Below are 21,676 nucleotides of genomic sequence, written 5' to 3'. Positions count from 1 at the left end.
TAGTACTTGGAACTTTAGAAAATATATCACAAGTGATATTATTCTTAGTTGTAATATCTTCAATACATGAAATTAAAATATTGAAGCGAAAATAAACATTAATTAATCCTCAATACATTTGAAATAGCAAAAATCAACATGGATACACCACAAAATATAAATTAGAAATGCTCAATGAATTAACTAAAGCATTTGTAATATCTTCTCAATTGGATCATCTCCTGAACACCCTCCTCATCAGGTGTGTAGAAGTCATTCACACAAAAGCCTTACTCAAGCAATGATTGACGTGCCTAGTGTTTCAATGCTTCTGCAGGCATTCATGTTGGATTTTCATCCAAGACCCTAAAATCAACAGATCTTGAGAGGGATGTCCCCATAATAAAATTATGTAGAAATGTTGTTGCAACAATTATCTTTATATATTTTTTGGAAAAAATATGGCGTCATATATCAAAGTATTACTCATTTCTTCTTTCATACATCGAATGTTCTCTCGATAACACTCTGTAATGATAAGTGTCTTTTGTTAAACAATTACTTGTTTCATCTAATAATTTAGTTTTGTACTCAAAGTCAAGAAGATGGTACCTCGTATCGAAAAATGGCTTTAAGAAATGTCATTGCATAAGATATCCCCAATCGACGATGCAGTATTTTCTTAAATAATAACATTATTAGTACAACTCTTCAAATGTAACATTTCATATATGGTCATGAATGTATTAACTAGATGAAGACAATAAAAATTTGTATTCACATCAATGAGCAACGAATTTGAATTTGTGACTTTCATGAGTATTCCCTCTCATCTAGTCATTAAGAACATAAAACACATGTTGAAACCAACTGTTAAGATATTCTATTTTGCTAATCCACGACTTCTTATATAAACAATCTTGTCATTATTGCCAACAGGTGCATCGACATGTGTGCTATTAATTACTCTTAATCAATATTATTTAAATAATTATTAGAACAACTTTTTTGATAAAACACCCATTCAAATTAAATAGATAAATCAATACCTTGAAGAGAACGACATGATGTATCTCGTATCGTTACAGATTTCTTATGGTTTACATGCAAAAGCAAGATCTATGGGTTTGATAATATTATTTGTCGTTCTAAAAAAGAAAAAGAGTTAACCTCAATATTGAAATATTTATTAAACATCTCTACTAAGTGTTGGAATCGCTCGGAAACAACACTAATTGACTAATTATGTGACATAATATATAAAGCGACAGATAATACTTCCCTATATATAAATAGGAATGATACATACAAACCACAATTGCTCTGCAATTCAGTCAGTAAATTAAAAAAAAAAAAATTCTTAACATCCCAAACAAACTATGAATTCTGTCTGAATCAACTTGGAGCAAGTCACCAATCTAATTTGTGACCCACAAATAACTATGACACTCACATTGTCCTGAACAAATTTTTCTAGTAGTACTCCAGATAAAACATATTGTGCTAGTTAGAATTATTACTTGGTCCACTATCTCTATAATTTTCTCTTATTTTATGGGTTCATATGACTATTTTATGCATGTAAAAATATTTTAAAAATAACAAGCTATGCTATAAGTGAACAATTACATAATTAAAACACTACAACTAGTGCAAAACATACATGTTGAAATGTCACACGATATTGTTCGACATAATGTTTAAATTATTACACACCCATGAGTAACATAAATTAAAAAAAAAAACACACATACACACACAAACTAACTACACTGATAAACTTTAACATAATAAAAATTTTGGAATCAATATTCCATATAAACTCACGCAACATAAACTTTCAAATTATATTTCACTTCATAAGCATTTTATGAAGAGGAAACTAGACAATGTGCTAATCAGTATAATAGTTGTAATTAATGGTAAACAACTTGCTAACATTCTAAACAAAAAAATCATCAATGATAGTTTCTTAGAAATTATTAAATTAGCTTCATATGAATAGCATCCATACAAATGTTTGACTGTTGTGAAATGCTTGCATAATTTACTTCAGTTAGGACTCGCACGCAATAAAACTTTTGCCCTTTACTTCCCCTTTCAATTTCACCTCACCGATCTATAAAATCCCAATTTCAAGCTCTTCAATTCATGGATTATTGTAATTACAAGCTCTTCAATTCACCAACCCACACACACCTTGTAGGCAATAGCCAACAAAGACTACCACACTCACACAAATGAAGAGCACAATAACAGGAATTTGTAAAAACCACACCCACGCCTACATCTCACATTACAAAAACACCCCCACAACAAACATTACAAAACCACACAAACACCTTGTAGGCAACAGCCAACAGAGACCCCCACACTCACTCCTATGAAAAGCAAAAGAACATCAATTTATTAAAACCACAACCCACAACCCACAACCCACATTGCAAAAGCGCACCCATAGCCAACGTTGTTAAACCACACCCACATCTTGTAGACAACCAACAGAGACCACCACACCCACAACCATGGCGAAGTCAGCATTGCAAAATCACAACCAAAACCTCTTTGTAACCCTAGTGTCACTACAATCATAAAAGAAATACGAGAAGCCCCAAACAACAACCATAGAGGAAAAATGAGAAGCCCCAAAGCACAACCATAGACGTAAAATGAAATTAACAAAACACAACCAGAGAGGAAAAACGAGAAGCCTCAAACAATAACCACAGAGGAAAAAATGAGAAGCACTAAATCACAACCCGAGGTGTAAAACGAAAGCACCAAACAACAATCATAGGGGGTAAAACGAGAAGCCAAAACCATTGCCACCGAATAAAAAAAAAAAAGAGAAGCGTCAAACCATAACCACTATGAAAACAAGCCAAAACCGACAGCCACAGAAGAAAAACAAAAATATCACAAGTTTCGTTCAAGATACAAACAGAGAGGTGGAGCGAATACACAGGAGACACAAAGACCACTGCAAATGTGCCCTAATATTAATGTCCACAGCTAATATGAAGGTAGAAGAGAATAGGAGGGGCAATATCGAGGATAACAGGTCCCATCCAAACCGTGTAGTACCGCAAAACCGAGCTCTGTAATGTCATTCGCAGCTTGCCCATTTTGAAAACGGAATTTTACAAAAACTGCTCAAACGATGGCTCCCAAACGCAACTTCATAGCTTCTCAAAATGAAAAGCAGTACAAAAACGATTTCAAACGGACCCTAAGTACAATTGACTGCCAAAAAAGTCTGGTATGGCCTTTTTTAAATTAAAAAAAAAATTATAATAGCAACCATAGATTTTTTAAAGATCAGCTTCTCCTGTGACAACTTCACAGTTGCTACTTCAAACAGCTGCAACTATCCCAAAGAGATCATTGTGCCTGTGGATCATGTAATTGAATGTTATTTGCTAAAAGCTTTAAGATCGTTACAGCTATCCTTAAATCAATTGGAAGGCTGTTAAACGAAAAAAATGCTCTTTGAAGTTAAGGCTGCAGCTATCAGTATTGTATGAAAAGTCAAAATGCCAGCCGTAAGGCCAATGTAGTATGCGTTTCAATGACCTATATGTTTTTACTCATATTAAAAAACATAGGTTTAGTTATTACTGATCTATTATAAAATAAAATAATTAAAATATCATATCACAAAATTTTCAATTAGAATTATATTCAAACTATTCAAGACTACAATATTAAATACTCAAATAATTAAAATATCATTATGCATCATTATTATGTTAAAATAATTTTAATATTTACTATATTATTTACTTCAACCCTTATTTAATTGTTGAACCTTAAGCTCCAACCTAATTTAATCTAATCGTTGAACCTTAAATCTCCACTTCAATGTTCGATCTATTTTTCAAAAATTTATTGTTCCAGCTGGAAAAAATCTCAACAGCAGAAGATAAAATATTGAAGAAAAGAAGCCGAAGTAACAAATGACAGAAACAGAAACAGTAACAGCTTAAATTCAAAAAGCAAACAAATTACCAGTAAATTGCTAAGTTTATTTCCACAATTCCTCCATCGGGATTCCACGTTCTCGAGCAACATCTCTGAACTGCCTCATCTTCTGCACAGCAACTACTGTAGCCCGGGCATTGTTGAGGGCATTGTTGCTTCCAATCTGCTTTCCCAAAGCATTCTCTACACCGGCCATTTCTAGCACAACCCGCACCGCTCCTCCGGCGATAACGCCGGTGCCCGGCGAAGCTGGCCTCAGCATCACCTTAGCTGCTCCATAATCTCCATCAGATCTGTGGGAAGAAGTTAGAAGTAAAGAGAAACTACACTGTAGATGGGTGGGAGACAAGTATTTATTTCATGGAAGTTTTAGATGCATACCACTCAATTCTTATGTATTTACATATCTACACCTAAACTTCAATTTTTACATACACATCACCTTACCTATGCATGAAGGTGTATTGCACTTTTTAAAATTAGGTATTTTTGATGTGATATGAAAGATTTGTGTAGTATTAAAGTTAAAAAAACAAACTCTGGGAATTACATATGTAAATACATAGGAATTGGGTGGTATGTTATGTAAATGTCTTTTAATTCATTAGTTTCGGCATATGAGAAAATCACGAGGATTTGAGAAAAAAGAATTTTATGGAACTGTTGTAAGGGCTGGCAATGTTGTCGGGAACCGCATGGCTGAGCTGAACAAAAAGAGAGTGTGTGTAAAGATTAATGTGTGGCAAAGCTGTTTAAATTCTGAAATTGATAATGAAAAAGTGTACACCTCAGAATTGCATCAACTTGCATGACCACAATAGCAATTCCTATATTTATAAGGGGCATCTACATATATATCATCCAATTCTTAAATATTTATCCATCTAACACCTAAACTTTATATTTACATGCCTAGCACTCCACATAAAAAATATCATTATTATGAACATTTTAAAAAGTGAAATACAAATTTTCATTCATAGGTTTATAACAATAAACAATTATAAATGTAAATATCAAACTTTGGGTGATAGATATGTTAACAGCAACATGAAGTACTTCATGGTATTCATGTGTATGATCAAAGTACATTAAACTTCATGGTATTCATGTGTATGATCAAAGTACATTGAATCGAATCCCGTGACCCCGAGCATGACACATGAATCCCGAAGGGCTCAAAAAGTGTCAATCAGCACGCAGCGGATGATCCAAAAGATCAAACGAGAAGTGCGACTGAATAAGTTGACGAACAACTCACCATTCTAAGAGAAAGCGAACCAGTGGCCTTACGAGAAAAGATTATGCCACAATAATGGTAGTCTCGATGGTTACCACGACCGACCAATAATAGAGAATTTCAAGGGCATTATCAATATTTCATAATGTAACTTATATTTACTATAAATATAAGAACAACATCTAAAGGAGACTTTTTGTCCAAAGAAGCAAGCGTATATCACTAATTTTATACTTTCGAGCCAATTTTCTCTTTCTTTCTCTCCTTATTTATATTTTATGTCTTGGGTGTGATTCACAAAAAAATTTGGCATTAATATCCTAAAAGGTGCAATGAACGTGGAAACATGTTGCAAACAAGAAGAGAAATGGCTCAAGAAGATCTCTCATCTCAAGAAGCCAACGACAACATGAACTACACCTGCGAGTTTGTGAATCAACAAATCAACGCACTCAAAAAACAAACGATGAAGACAATTAAAAAGCGCACTCACCTTAGAAAGAACGCAACTACCGCAGTCAGTGACATCTCATCAGTCGCGAAGGACAGCCGTCATGAATGTTGTAAGGATGCCTCCTATCCCGAACAAGAAAAAGATACAAACTACCCCAATAGCAAGGATTCCGCACCACTCGACCATCGCAGGCACAAGCGCATGGAAGCACCAGAGCCCACACCGCTTGAAAATGCCTTTTTTGGACGAATCTTAGAAGCCAAACCATCTGAGCGCTACAAGATCCCGACACTAGAACCCTACCTGGGACAATCAAATCCAACGGAACATATTGCCTCCATTGAGTTAGTGGTATGGTTACTAAGGATCAACGACACGCACAAATGTCGTTCGTTCCTCACCATGCTCAGGGAGTCGGCTCTTTGATGGTTCAGCGGTCTGCCATTATGGATGAACACTTTCACAAATTTTAGAAGAATGTTCATAGCTTAGTTCGCCCGTGCACAAAAGCCTCGCCAAACACAAAAGCCCCAAAGAAACTCGCAGGCCCTCCTCCTCCAGCTAAGTCAAGGGCATCTTCGAGGAAGTTGTCGATCCATGATGCATCAGGTTCAAAGTCACACAATAGCTTATGATGGATGAACGCTATTTCGAAGGTTGGCCACTTCCCTGCATTTGAGATAAGTGACACTAAAGTCAAAGGAATCCTTGGGAAGACACGCGCTAGTGAATATGAAAGTCATTCAGAAGGAAAAACGTTAGCCTGCAGAATACAGTGGCAAAGTTATTTCTGGTCAACACTTGCTAAGAACAGAGAGTTATTCTAAAAAAAAATGGGAGCAATGCCAAAAGTTTACACTGATGCAAACATCAACCATCACTCTAGTTATAGGCCATCATTACATCTTGACTATTCACTGTCTGAGGACTTGATATCCTCGAACCTTCCTTCCAAAGGGCAATGGGAGTATATCTTGGTGGTAGTAGACTGCTTCTCTACGTGAATCAAAGCCAAGTCACTTGCTCCAATATAGCTAACGTTGTGTGCAATCTCATTTAAGCAGATCTCAACTGCAAATGAGGCCTGCCCCTTACCATCATTACCGACAATAGGGCACAATTTTCCGATCAAGGGATCTGAGATTTCTATCAAAGTCAAAAAATCAGCTTGAGATTTACATTCATCCATCATCCTTGAACAAACATACAAGCCGAAGCCACAAACAAGATTATACTCAACTCACACAGGGAAAAAGTTGAAGGAGCCAAGGGTAACTGGGCTGACCTCCTCCCATTTATCCTTTGGGCGACACTATCGACAGCAGCTAGCCAAAACCCATTTATGTTATCACATGGTGTTGAAGTTGTGCTACCAATACAATATAATTTGAATGGTCAGAGGGTGTTTCCATGTCAATATTTGACGGGAAAAACATGGGAGAATGGTTGGAAACCAATAAGGAAGGACTGGGGCTAGGGCTCGACCCAATAGAGGAAAAACACACATGATCAACCCTCAAGCAGGAAGAAACCAAACGAAGAACTGCTCGATATTATAACAAGCGCATCCGAGAGGACTTCTGCGAAGGAAATGTTGGATTGAAAAAAGTCAATCCAACCGAGCAGAGACAAACAGTAGGGAGTTCAATCAATCGTGAGTCGGACCATTCATTGTTAGCAAAAATGTCACGCAAGGAGCTTACAAACTACAGATGCACATGGGAAAGGAAGGGTCTCGCATGTTAAGGGATAATTTTTATTCTTAAAAAAGCATTGTAATATGATTTTATTTTCTACAAGGCATATAATCTATTGTTTAGCATACATGTAAAATTTTTTTACAAAAACATCCCACGAATATATCACATGAGTCTCTTCAGACAAAGAAATCACGAGTCAACTCGAGGATGATAAATAGGCGCCCTCGAAGGTTCAATCGAATGTCACCAGCATAAGTTTTAAACAAAAATAAAAAAGTAGACACATAACGATAAAAATAATGCTTTATTTTATTTATCAGTATGAGTGTGAATAGTCGGTCGATGGCTTCTACAAAACAAAAATGTTGATCTAACTTACTATTTTGCGTTAAATGTTAAAAACGTACGACCGAACAAGCACTTGCGGATCTCGACCAGCGAATCAAGCTCGACGCCATGGACAATAATAAAGGGTCTATTGTAACTTTCTTTTTGGTTGTCATTAATCATCCAAGCAAATCACAATGTATGTCAATCTCAGTCATTCTCCCTACAATGCTCAAGCATCATGAGACCTCTTATCCGGGAGCCTTCGAAACGTGATTCAAATCCTGGGGGTAAGATTTCCCCCTCTTTGTGATGAAAAATTTTGCATTGGACGTGAATCACCCTTGTGGCAAGTCTAGACAGTTACCTCCGTGAAAACAACGATTAGATCTACATGTCTGGCATATGGCATGGACTGTCCAAGGCAACGAAATTAACTGAGAAATATCGATGTGACACTTCAATTCTCTGGCACCGGCGCCAAAAACTTAATCTCGACTGTTTATATGCAACAGTATAACAATAGCTCTGATTATATTTTTCACTTATATTTCCTTATTTTACAACAAAGCCAAAAACATGATCCTGAAGAAAAATAAGAATTTAACTTTTTCTAATTTATATATATTGGGATACTACGCAAATATACAGATATTGGTAGATCGAAATCAACGAAAAAAACGAACTTAACATTAAAACGGGAACAAGATACACCCCAAAAAATTTCATTCCAATAGCAATATTTTGTTATATTTTGACAAAAGAAAGAAAAGTACAAAATGATTATACATTAGAGAACCCTTCATCATTTCCTCCATCCTTCTCATTACGGGTGTCATTGTTTCCCCTCGACTTGAAATCCATTAACAGTTCAGAGAATTTCTGCATATCTGACCATTCAGTGAAGATTAGATTACATTTCGTCATACGGACGAGACCGTAATGTATCCTTCATAGAACATCTTCTTGTATTTGGGAAAGAGCTCTTCGTCTGTCTTCATAATTGAAATCTGAGCTGCCAACCCCCAGTTCTCCTCCTTAAGGGTTTCTCAAGTAATTGACCACTGGGAAATGGACGATTCCAACTCTTTTTCTATCTTTCTAACCCTCCCCTACAAATTCCTATGATCCTGGCAAAAGAAATCTGCCAAGTTAACGCATGAAAGCAGGTCATTTCCAACACTAACTCATTTGGGGCTATCCTCGAGAAGCTTTCGGTCAACTATAGATAAGCGATAACATGGCCCAATATAGAAGCATGTCGATCAGAGGACAGGTCATAGAAACTCCAAACCTTAGCAAAATGAACACAAGCAAACCGGCCCCTCAGCATATCTCGACATTCTCGCAACACCTCTGTAAGAGATTCCACTTCAGTCAAGATGTTCTAGAAGAAGGTGTGTGTCTTCTCTTTTGAGTGGACTCCTCAGCAAGACCTTTCCCCTTACAGTGAACCCTCTCTGACAAATCTTATTCAATTATTCTCCCTCTCCCGACTCCCTAAGTCGGCTTTTCTCCCTTGACTCGTCACCTTCCAACCCTTTGAATCGAATTTCCTACCTTGGCTCATTTTCTCTTGTCCCCGCCGGTGATGTTTCCAGAGAAAACCAATCGGCAGCGCTCCTTTGTGCCAAAGACAAGAATCACTGGTCAGATGCTTCTAGAGGGCCACCCGACACGTCCTCGAAAAGCATTATTTTTGCCACAGCTCTACTCTGACCATATTGTGTGTCACCAATCGGCTTGCCATCACGTGTAATATCTACAGTACTGGTAGACGAAATTCCTTTCTAATAAGTGGGCCGCTATGATGATTAGCTTGCACTTTCCCTTCTTTTGGAAAATGATGGTCAAACGAGAGATTAAAAAAATGCAATATCAGTACTTTGAAGGCTCTCAGTTGCTCGTCCATCCACCCTCTTTGTGGCCAAAGCCACATCTTCCTTCTCCCACATAGCTTGCGCAGGAATAGAGACCTACCACTCTGCCTCAATCATCCTACTGTACTAGTCTGGAGCCAACAACCTATTGATCATCAAAGCTTCCAAATACTGTCGAATATCTAAAAAATCCTCGACAATCTTTTCAGTCCCCCTGCACCTCGGGTGAAACCTTCACCTTGGCCTCAGAAAGGAGAAGTCATTCAGAGTTGCTGGGATCAGCCAGCCGTTCAACGAGACAACAAAGCTGAACTTAAGCTTCTAATCTTTTGCCTTATTTTTGATGTGACAAAAATGAAAGTAACCCACAAACAAAATTGGACATATCTACTCAGATGAATTCGATATTTAAAGAGTTTGACAGACCAAACAAACCCCCTCCATCGAGCGAAGACCACATATGTCGTTATCACAACTATTGAATTCGACATCACTTGAACAGGGATCCATTTTTTGCACTGAGTTGGCTGGGTTACGAGCTCATAGGAGTCATCTCAGACCCTCTTTGCCAAGGTTGAGTCCGATAGGTTAGGTCAGTCAGATCCGGTGGAGAGTTTTTGTTCCATGTTCTGGTCCGGATGCGGCATGTCTTGGCTGGGACAGGTTTAAACCCATGTATAAACTTCCTTCTCTTCGCACTGAGTTGGAGGTTTATAATGATTTTTCCTATAAGAAATATTTTTAAATGAAATTATGTTTTCTCGGTTTTTGCATAGTATTTTTCATTTGAGTTTTCAGGTGACCACTTTTGATCCCCCCCACGATGATTGGGATTCACTTTAGCCCTATAAAAATGGGCTTCATTGTTCTGGAGATACTTGCCTTTCATTTGTAACTTTTCTCTCATTCATTCTTTCCTCTTTTGTGAGAAATGGTTCCCTGTGACATTGAAATGACTCATGTTTCTCGTTGTCATTCTTCTCTTGATCTGGTAACAACTACGTTATCTGTTTTGTCTAAAATGTCTCAAGTCAAGGTGTTGGGATATCAGTCGAGCCACGTTAACGACCTCATCGAATATCTTGAAGATGAATGAGTTGGCAATTTATCGTGAACAACTTTGACTTGGCCTCTGATTCCTGCTAATTGAGGAGTTATGTGACATTTTTAGTTCAAGTGATGTCGAATTCAATAGTTGTGATGTCGACAGTAAAGAAAAATATCTTTACTGCAGCAAGTAAAAAAAAAAATTTTTGTGCATACTGCAACAATTTTAGCATGGAAGTGTGCAGGGAAGTATTTGGAATTTTTGCAAATCAATTTTGCTACCCAACATGAACTCCATATCCATTTTTTTTATGCAATAAGTGAACTAGAAATCCATTCTTCTACCCACCGAAAACAGCAAATTCAGCCCACCATAAAGCTGTGAGCCATTCATGTTCTTTTGGCAACAACCCTAAACTACAATTGCAGCCCATCGAAAAGAATTACAACGTAAACATTTAATTGAAAAACCATGGAACAGTAATGCATTACAAACAACGTCGCAGTAATGCATTACAAACGAGAAAGCCCAAATATATAATACGATTTGAACCAACAAAATCGGGTAGAGATGAAGAGAATGTCCCGAATTGTATCATTTAATAAAGATACTCCTTTTCCAAATCCAAATTGTAGCATTCAATAGAGATACAACAAAATCGTATACAACCTTTTTTGAAGAAAATAAACATTAGCAAATGGGAGTTCTGTGAGACAGAATAAACATTAGAGATGCAACATAAACATATACATCCATAACCTATACATCCTTTATCGGTTATGGTGTGCACACCTGATATAACACTTGTAATAAGGGTTAAGCAAGAAAAAAATGGGAGTTCTGTGAGACAGATGCCAAATCAAGAAAAAGCCTTAAGAAAAAGGTGAAAAAGATGGTGTTAACTACCAAACAATCACTCGATAGAACCATGACATTTAAAAAGCCTCATAGATCCAAAGCAATAGAAGCAGAGATATGGAGAAGAACCGAAAAAACATCATCGATCCAAAAAACTCACGAATCGAGAGTATATCTCGACAGATCCAAAGCGTATCCTAAAAAAACCAACAACAAACAATAGTAGATCTTACCGGAGCGGGAAAAAGAACGAGAAATCGAGCCCTAATGATGCTTTCGATCGAAGAGGGAGGAAGCGAGGGGAGGAAGCGAGGGGAGGAAGCGAGAGAGATCACCAAGGGCAACAGAAGGAATTCGAGCCCTAACGCCAACAGCCAACGCAAAACACAGCCGAGGCCCCGCGATCCGACTAATGAAGAAAAAGGTATCCGCGGGACGCAGCGTTCAGAACGCCGCCGAACGAACGCGCAAAACAAACGCGTGGGCGGCGTTCAGAAAACGCCACCGCACATGTATAAGTTGTGCCAAACAGGGCCTAAGTCAAGGGACGAGCCAAATTCACATGATCCGTCCGGGTCGCTAGCACTTGTCCCTCTTGGGTTTCAATAGGGAATGAGAGATCCCTAGGGTGGTCAATTTCACCACCTTCTTAAGTGGGTCGACTACCTTCCAGGTCTCGTAATCTGCTATACCCAAGTCAATGAATGAATCATTAATGAGCATTAAAAATAATTCCAGCCAAGAACCAAAACACACCCATAGCTCTAAGCATATCAGACATCGTCGGCATATGGGGATGATGTCGCTATAGCGGGAAGGGGTTAACGGGCCGTTGAGGTCCGATCAACAACCAAACTAGGGTCAGTCGTGGGAGGCGTGAATGGTGTCCTATCAGGCGAGCGCACAATCACAATAGTCTGTTGAGTATTCACGCAACTAAAAGAGCACTCCCAAGGACCACACCAGAAGAACCAACCTGACCGAAGGCAAGCCCTTCCATCTCTTCCCCACAAGTTTCCTCTTTCGGTCGCCCTCATGGCATCTCTTACGCTTCTCGTCCACCAATAACCCACACAGCAGAACTTTGCTCGAATTAATGAACCGAAATTTAGAAGGCCGATCTATCACATAAACACTCTTCCTAAAGAAAGCTGTCATAATGCAAAGAAGAGGGAGCACGTAAAGACATGGAGCAGCCAAAATAGGAAAGATTGTTCTCTATTTATAAGCAATCATTGGTACGAAAGTCAAGGAAGTATTAATCCATTAAGTTATTTAATAAGAAATATTTTTTGAACTCAATTCTCACGTCCTAATCGCAACTTGCGATTTTCTAATGCATGAGAGAAGCAAGAAATCAAAATATGTATGATCAAAATACACTGAACAAGATCTGATGGCACTAGATGGGACATAGGAATCAATTGTGACAAGCGCATAGAGCTATAATCGACACGGACATTTACAGAAGGATGTACCTTGGTGTATGATTTTTGTTGATAATATCATTTTTGTGGATAAGACTAAAGAAAAAGTTCGGAAAAACTTGAATCATGGAGGTCTACATTGGAGTCTAAAAGCCTTCATTTGAGTAGAACTGAAATCGAATACATAGAATGTAATTTTAGTGGTAGTAGCTCTAGTGACAGAGTTGTAACTATGAGTGATCAAATCATTAAAAGATTTGAAGGTTTTAGATATTCTTGAGTTTATTGTTTAAAGTGATGGTGATATACATGGGGATGTTATTAGTGGAATTCGAGTCGGTTGGTTGAAGTGGAGGAATGCATCGTGCCTATTGTGTGATAGAAAAGTACCGCTTAGACTGAAAAGGAAATTTTATATGATGGTGGTGAGACCTACAATGTTTTATAGCGTAGAATGTTGGCCTTTAATAGAGAAGCATAAAACAAAGTTAAGTGTTGGTAGGATGAGAATGCCTAGGTGGATGAGTGGCTTGACACTCGGGACAAAATGTGAAATGAATATATCCGTGATAGGGTTGGTGTACCTCTAGTGGTGGACAAGATTAGAGAGAGCTATCTTAGATGGTTTGGTCACATCAAATGTCGATCATCTGATGATCCGGTTAGAAGGGTAGATGTTTTAGAATCGACTTATGTTAAGGAAGGTAGAGGTAGACCTAAAAAGACTTGGGCATATTGTAAAAAAAATGATCATAACCTATTAGAATTAAATGAAAATATCGATTTCAATAAGACACAATGGAGAAAAAGGATTCATGTAGCCGACCCCACTTAGTGAGTTAAAGGTTTGTTGTTGTTGTTAAGGAAGCATATGAATATCACTAATATTATACTCCGGAAGCTCTTTTCTTTCTCTCTCTCTCCTTATTTACATTTTGTACTTTGGTTGTAATTCACGGACAAATTTAGGTTTAATAGTATGTAACTTTTCCTGTTCAAAAATACGAGAAGAAGCAAACAACTAACAAAGAAGCAACAAATTTAATCACAACCTCTAAAATATTTCTAAAAAAATAATGAAAATAAAAGATATAAAATAGCTCTAATATTCATTATAAAATCAAATCAGAATTTATGAATTGAAGCCTTCATTCCTCTTTCTTCTATTTTCTTAACAGTCCAATTTTTATAAGAAAAAGGAAAGAAAATGAGTAAAGTGTCAAAATAGTCCCATGACTATTTACATGGGACCATTTTGATCCCGGGGTCTATAAAAGTGCCAAATTAGTCTCGATGCCCTGTAAATTGTGGTTGAAATAGTCATATAAAGCGACTATTTCAGACCATACTAAAAGAATATGGGGACTAAATTAATACTTTCAGATTAAAATGACCGCCTATAAAGAAATATAAAACTAATTTGACACTTTTCCCGAAGGAAATCATATTATTGAACTATAATTTTCCTCTCCATGAACAGAAACTTGATGAAAGGGTAGAACTGCAATTGTCATCTGGCAAAGAAAGAAAAGACATTTATTGAAGGTCATTTCAAAGTGATCATACATATAAAGTGATCCAAAGCAGTGGTCCTGATACTAATTTGACACAAGACGATAATAAAAATTGCTAGGAAAGATAAGAAACAAGAAGGACATTTTCCAAAGAATAATAAATGTATTAAGATAAACAAGCCTTGCAGCTGAACAAAGTCAAAGCCTCTCTTGAAAGGATTTTCAGATCTCACACCTAATGGAAGATCACATTTTCGAATAGATAAAGAAAAAATAGTTTTCACATCAATGTAGAACTTTATTTATGCCATAAAACTAGCTTACATTACTTCGAATTCACATATTTATAGATATGAAAAACATAAAACCACTAACGAGCTGCTTTTAAACTAACCAACTTAATTAAATGAATTTGAACAATCCTAATAAAATCATGAAATATAGAAGACATAAAATAATTCCATTATCCACAAAAAAATAAAGATACTTTAATCTAAAATTTACAGAAGTGATGATACATTTGAAGTAAATGCTAAAAGTACAGAAAAAATCTTATTGTAACAAAAAAAAATTAATGCATCTTCCACCTAGGAAGCGGAAAACAAAGGATAGAATGCTTTCCAAAGCAGTATGAGGTTCTGTATCTATAAATATAAATTAAGGTGAGAAAAAATTGAAGAAGGAAATCCACTCCATTAGATGTCCCCAAGTAGCATGAACAAGTTTTACTTTTCATACTATATTAACTTCAGAAAAAAAACCAAATGATTAAGCCTTTCAAAAGCATGTCAAGGTTATAATTCTACCTTACGGCGATAAAAACCTAAAGAAGAAGATCCATTCCATTAGGGACCCCAAAGTTGCAAGAATAACATTCTTTTTGTCATTTCTTTTGACTTCAGAAAAGAAACAAAATGATAAGGTTTTAGAAAACATGTGGAGGTATTGTATTTGTATACTGAAACCAATAATATGACAAGAAAAATAATTTTAGGGGACTTATATATAATCCTAGCCAATCCAAAATATTTGGTATAACAAAAATGATGATGACAATATGCAATCTAGAACTTTCGCACATAAAGTTAAATTCTCTTCATAGAACATCATTGCAACCAAATAATGCAAGTGTTGAAGCCATTGTTAAAAGGGGCATTTACACACATACCACACCATTCATACCTATTTAGATATCTAACACCTAAACATACATAATTACATGCATACTACTCAAATTTTAACATCACATCAAAAATATCACAATCAATATCTTTTTAAAAGCGAAATATACATTGTCACGAAATATACATTGTCATGCATATACATTGTCATGCATGTCTATGATGCCAAGGTATTAGAAGTGTAAATATCAAAGTTTGGGAGTTGGATATGTAAATACATATGAATAGTGTGGTTTGTACGTAAATTTCCCTTGTTAGAATATAGTTTTGGATTAAAGTAATTTGAGCAGCATGGTTAACTGAGTGCAGATATTTAGACAATTCTAAAAAAGGAAAAAAAACGATACATGACATGCTAATGCGCCACTCAACCCATTGTCAAAATGCACAATGAACAGATACAAGAATTTGTATATGTGCTTAGAAAGCATTAAAAACAGGCATCTATACACTAAGATTAGAAATAAGCTTCCTGTAATGGTTTCAAAAGAAAAAGCCAATCATATGCTATTTGGATCATTTCAGCTAGTCGCAAAGGTGAACAGGTAAAATGACTATCTTAAAAAAAATCATGATGGAATTAAATTAAAGGAGGCAATTTTCTCCATGTATTACTTCAAAAGGTGCTTGAGAAGGCTGATTCAACTTATGTGGCAAACCAAGTGATACCAGAGTTAACCCAAATAACAACAGAAAAACAAATATTCTTATTTAAGAGTCAACAAATGGTTACAACTGACACATTGTAAGGGAAAAAACAATAACAAAAACCGACAAACACAATTAAAGTTGCATCCCAAGTGGTGGTGGCAGATTCGGTGGGTTAGAAGGGTGGAGGTTGGTTGTGGGAGCTGCAGTGGGAGATAATAGTGGAGCAGCATACGAGGGAAAGTGGCTGGACTGCAGTTGGAGGAGATGAGTTCGTCTGGCCTGCAAAAAAGATGGTGCGGTTATGCTACAGGAGGGAAGAAGTGTGCCTGGGCAGTAAGGGAAGGGATGATGTGCTGGAAGGTAAGCTATTGGGATGCTGACCAGCAGTGGACAGCAACAGGCAGAAGGGAGGTGGGGTGTTAGGCAGATTGAGGTTGTGGTGGATGGTAGGGAAGTTGGCCAACGGTGGAGTGCAGGGTGGAAGGGAGGCGGCTGCAGGAAGACAGAGAAGGTGGCTGGGAAGGGCGACGGAGAGGTATGGGGCAGCAAGAGACAGCAAACATTCTGTCCTTGGGGCTGCAGTAGTTACGGCGATGGTGGCAGCAGAAGGAAGGTTGTGAAAGATGCAAAAGTTTATGATAGTCACCACCTCGGAACGAGATATAACTGCAACATCAATTGCCCTTGAAAACAGCCCTACAAGTGAAAACCTGGAGATGTTTGCAGCTGTCATGACAGAAAACACAGCAAAAACTTGCCCTAAAATACGAAAACAAGGTATTTAAAATACTAGGGTAACTTAGGTGGCAATCCCAAGGTAAGAAAGGATAAACTGGCCCATTAGATTCACTAGACCTAACCGGTTCACACAGGGGCTGGCTGAACTGGTCCCGGTAGCTAGATGTTACCGCACTCTACATAGGAGTGGATAGGAGCGGGAGACACGCGTCCCGCACAAGCGCGGGAGACAAACCACATCACCAAGTTCTCTGGGAAGAGGAATGATTTTGTGTACCATCAGGAGAATCTTCATAGTTACCAAAGCTCCAAAATACACAAGCTATTCATCAGATGACTTATGGTCTTTTCATTGCTATGATGCAAATGACAAGACCTACTTGTAAATGCAGCGTATGAATCAGATGGTTTAGGATTTTTTCATTATTATTATATCCATCTCTCAGAGCAGGTGACAACATCGGTAGCAACAAGCTCAGAGACATTCATATACTTTGTCTAATGGTAGACATCCATGAAAGAGACGTCCATGTGGCCTGCATTTGGTAGCACAGGTTCATCTAACGGTAAAGGGTAGTCATTGCCAAGCTAGGGCATCACTACTGACATCCCCTACTTGGCATTTCACAGTTTGGCATTGTAGGTGACGTCAAAAGTTTGGAGTTTCAGGAGAAGTTTGCAATGTTAGCCTAGGCTTCGCATGGTGATGTCCAAACTGCGTTGTCTGCATTTTTTTTTCTTTCTCGTGCAGCACTAGCAAGAAGTTTTTGTGTTTTTTTCTATGCGTTATCATTGACACCAATGCAACCTCATGGCGTTGATGTCTTGTTTACCCTCTACTCCTATTGCTCCTAAGGCAACGCTCATCATGCCATCCTTTTCTCTCTCACAAGCAATAGATTTTTACTTTTCCTTCGAGATAGGGGTCGATCGATGTATCTTCTAGTGATTTCTATTTGGGGAATCTTCCCACAATGACTTCTCCCAGTGCTTTGTCTAACTCCCTTACAAGTTCACCACCTCATACCTGATGACCCCAGATGCTTCTAAAGCTACTTCTTCGTTCTTCCCTAATGGTTGAGCCCCTTCCGCTTTAACCAAAGTGCTCTTTCATGAATGTTGTTCATGGTTCAAATGATACGTAAGTTTTTACCTCCCCACTCAACAATACTATTTTTTGTAAAAACTCATACTCTTCAACATATTCAAGACAGGCATAGTCTCTTATTATTTGAAGAGAATTTTTCTAAGCTTGCTAGATCTCTCGCCCTCACACATAATTAGCAAATTTTTCATGGATCATTCTAGCATGGAGGTAATTCGCAAGTTTGCATCTGATTTTCAACTATTAAGTGCCAACTTTTTTGGGCTCATTGGCACTCGTAATATCATCATAAGGCTTTGTTTTGAAGCAAGTTACATCAAACACTTCTAATGACATTCTTACTATCTTAGTGAAATCTGGATATATAAGTTAAAATGATCCCCTTCATTTCGATTGCTCCAAGAAACCATCCATCACAGGATTTAATTTTCACGAATTGGTGTGCATTGTTTCAACCAATCCACCTTATTCTCTTTGCTTCTATTTATGAAAAACTTCTGAAAGTAGAATGTTGCAATAGAACAATTTTATAGGCCCTTAAACAATTTTTTAGGCCCTCTATGGCTAGAGTTTTGGTGGAACTAGAAATTTTTGCTCTTTCAAAAGGAAATGTGGATTGTGTGATCATTGTCTAGATATCAACAAAAGATGAAATTTAAAAATAATCCATCATATCACTTTTCTTGTCATATTCTTTGACATAAATTCTTAGATTGTTTGTAAAGTTGATCGATCGTCAATTTGAGCAGCAAAAAACATCAACCTCATGCTCATATTAATCAACCTAATCACTTAGTGGAAGTAGGGTTAAAACGAGCCAAGTTCGTTTGAAAGAGCTCAAACTTGGCTCATATTCGGCTTTTCAAAATTAATTATGTTCAAAATTGTCTTGTGAATCATGTGTTCGTGTTCGACTCACCAAACTTGATCCTGTATCTTGTCTCCAATTGAAAATTTCACCAAACTTTTTTTGTCGAGAATGTGAGATTCTTTATGACTTTGCTCCTGTCAGTCACACCTTTACATTGAGCTTCCCTAAACGGTACTATAGGCTCCTTCATTTTCCGATTCCGTCCGTGAACGCCATCAACGCGAACCGCTGATGTTATCTTGTCCCATTTCTTTGTACCTGCCTGAAAAGAAAGATCTGCAAATCTCGTAGATAACACTTCGGCTTGTTTTATTCTTGTTCATGTTTTTCCTAGTTTAAATTAACTAGAAAAATAGATGGGGTCCTGCACTATTCCTATGCAATAAAAAATACAAAACCACGTGACCACACAAGTTATGATAATTTAATCTAGATATAAATATATAATAAATCACTATATAAATAATATATATAATTTTCTTAATTCAAGCTAAAACAAGTCAAACATGATCAAACAAAGGATTGTTTGTATTCGGTTCATTTATAATTCGAGCTTAAAAATTTGTTTGTGTTCGGCTTGTTTATATAACGAACAATTCAAACACAAACTACTTAACAAGCCAAACACGAGTTGTTCGCGAACAATGAGCTTTTTTTACAACCCTAAGTGGTAGATCTCCTCGTCACCCTAATCATTTAGTGAAAGTTCTCCCCTTTTCAATTTAAGTTTGCTCCAAAAACCTAGTCAAAGTTAATTTCTTTGTAAGAGAACGGTTTGTTTTCTTGTTCCTACTAGCCCCTAGATGTTCATTACTTCATCAACTATTAATATTATCACTTTGGATAAAACGACTATTTGTGACAATAAGCTTTTCAATCTAATTGGGCCATTCAGATTATTGACGCATAAGTGGCTAAAAAATATCAATTTTTTTATAACAGAAGAGACGAAAATCAGAAGAAATCTATCATCACTTTCATATTTTTGCTAGACTGAGATTAAATGTTCCAAATAAAATCACTGTATCTTTTGATGCCCTATTATATTTTTTGTTTTGCTCTAGCATTCTAACTAATACCCTAGATTTACTCATATCATTATCTAGTTAATAACATAGTTGGATTTAAAACAAAATATCTAAAAAAAGCATCTCTTATTTCCTACATGGCACAAGCAATTACAGGCTCTTGTAGTTTCAGTACTTCTCCAAAAAGAATTCCTTGCATCATCTAGGTTTGTTTGTGACTAGAACTTGATGCATCACCATCTTAGCCACTCTTCCAAAAAAAGCATAGCGGATGGAAGCCAAACATCATTTTTTTTTTAAATTAAAAGATACTTATAGTTCATATCATGATCACTTGTCAGAGTCAATGATTCCATTTTCAAAAAGCATTGGAAGCATTTGGCAAAGAAGATGCAGTGTCTGTTCATCAAAACACTTATGTTGATGACATAAAAAAGATGCCTATGGTTAAAGATTGACGACTCTGTATATGATAGCAGAACATATTTAAACAAGTTCCATATTTGAATTAAAACACATATTCCCCCAGTGAAGCAAAATTTCTCGTAAGGCTTCAGAAAAAAAAAGTTTAAGCAAAAACTATAACTTCCAATAAAGAAAAAAGTTATTACACTTTCGTATTTTGTATTAAGCCCTTAAACCTAGCAATGCCCGCATCCATAAAAAAGGTTTCATCTGCAGTGGAACTCCAGTAACAAAATCCACCACTCCCCAAAAGATCAAGCAGCAACTCAAAAAAAGAAACAAATAAATAAATAAAAGCATGCATTACCTGTGAGGAAACGTTAAGTACTTCGTCATCGGCACAGTAACAATATTTCTCCGTGCATTGGTCGACGACTTGGCAATGGCATCCACGACCTCCTTGGCCTTCCCTACCCCGACTCCCACCTGCCCCTGCTTGTTCCCCACCACAACAATCGCCCTAAACGACAACTTCTTCCCTCCCTTCACCACCTTGGTCACCCGTCTCACCTGCACCACTCTCTCCTCGAACCCATCGGCCACCTTTTCCCTCTTCTTTCTCCCCAAAGGACTGCTTGTCTTTTTCAATTTGGCGTCCATGACGTAAATGTCATTCCCGAGAGCACTCTCGCCGCTGTAAGCCGGCCCGTATATCTCCTCGTAGGCGGCGGTGATCTCCTCTTCAGTTTCTGGAGGTAGCTCGTCGAAAGCCGGAGGGGGCACATAACCCTCCGGCGGTTGCGGGGGGTCGAAGGTAACGATTTCGTTGGGATCAACTTCGTCGAAGAAGGTCGTTTCGATGTCCCCTTTAGACGCGGCGATGGTTGGCGATGTTGTCGTCGCAGATAAGCTAAGGGGAAAGGGCCTGCAATTTAGTGGTCGGTGGAGGAAGGAGGGGGAGGGGGAAGAGGAAGAGGAGACATAGAAGCAGAGAGATGGTGTGGTGAAGGCAAAGAGGGACATAGCAGAAGCCATGGTTTCAAGCTTCCGGTGCTATTGGACCAGAGTGAGGAGTGACAACGGGAGACGACGGACGGATTTTGTCGCTTTTCTAATCTTCCCTCTTATGACATTTACATACATTAGCACTCAATTCCTATGTATTTACATATCTAGCACCCAAACTTACCAACTTCTATGCCACCCAATGTATCATATCACGAAACAAATTAAATACCACCAATTTAACTTTTAAAAATGTAATTCATATTTTAATGCACCAATATATA

General features: G+C 37.4%; 1 protein-coding gene across 3 annotated transcripts; it reads right to left on the bottom strand.

The window, feature by feature from the left end:
• Positions 1 to 289: 289 nt before the first annotated feature.
• LOC110024707 (30S ribosomal protein S5, chloroplastic) lies at positions 290 to 21,528 on the bottom strand. Of its 3 annotated transcripts, none has more exons than XM_020724823.1 (3): positions 20,755 to 21,528; positions 3,988 to 4,253; positions 290 to 345 (listed from the first exon to the last, which is right to left on the bottom strand). In XM_020724823.1, the coding sequence occupies exons 1-2, from the start codon at positions 21,420 to 21,422 to the stop codon at positions 4,004 to 4,006; spliced, it is 918 nt and encodes a 305-aa protein (XP_020580482.1). In that variant the 5' UTR covers positions 21,423 to 21,528; the 3' UTR covers positions 290 to 345; positions 3,988 to 4,003. The 3 variants fall into 3 exon arrangements, with proteins under 3 accessions (XP_020580482.1, XP_020580480.1, XP_020580481.1); XM_020724821.1 differs by lacking the exon at positions 290 to 345 and adding an exon at positions 2,925 to 3,369; XM_020724822.1 differs by lacking the exon at positions 290 to 345 and having other exon boundaries at positions 3,910 to 4,253.
• Positions 21,529 to 21,676: the final 148 nt, after the last annotated feature.

This window comes from Phalaenopsis equestris, unplaced genomic scaffold, assembly GCF_001263595.1.
Source record: "Phalaenopsis equestris unplaced genomic scaffold, ASM126359v1 Scaffold000269, whole genome shotgun sequence".
NCBI classification, from domain to species: domain Eukaryota; kingdom Viridiplantae; phylum Streptophyta; class Magnoliopsida; order Asparagales; family Orchidaceae; genus Phalaenopsis; species Phalaenopsis equestris.
The sequence above is the reverse complement of the archived record's forward strand: the minus strand, read 5'-3'. Positions and strand labels throughout refer to the sequence as shown.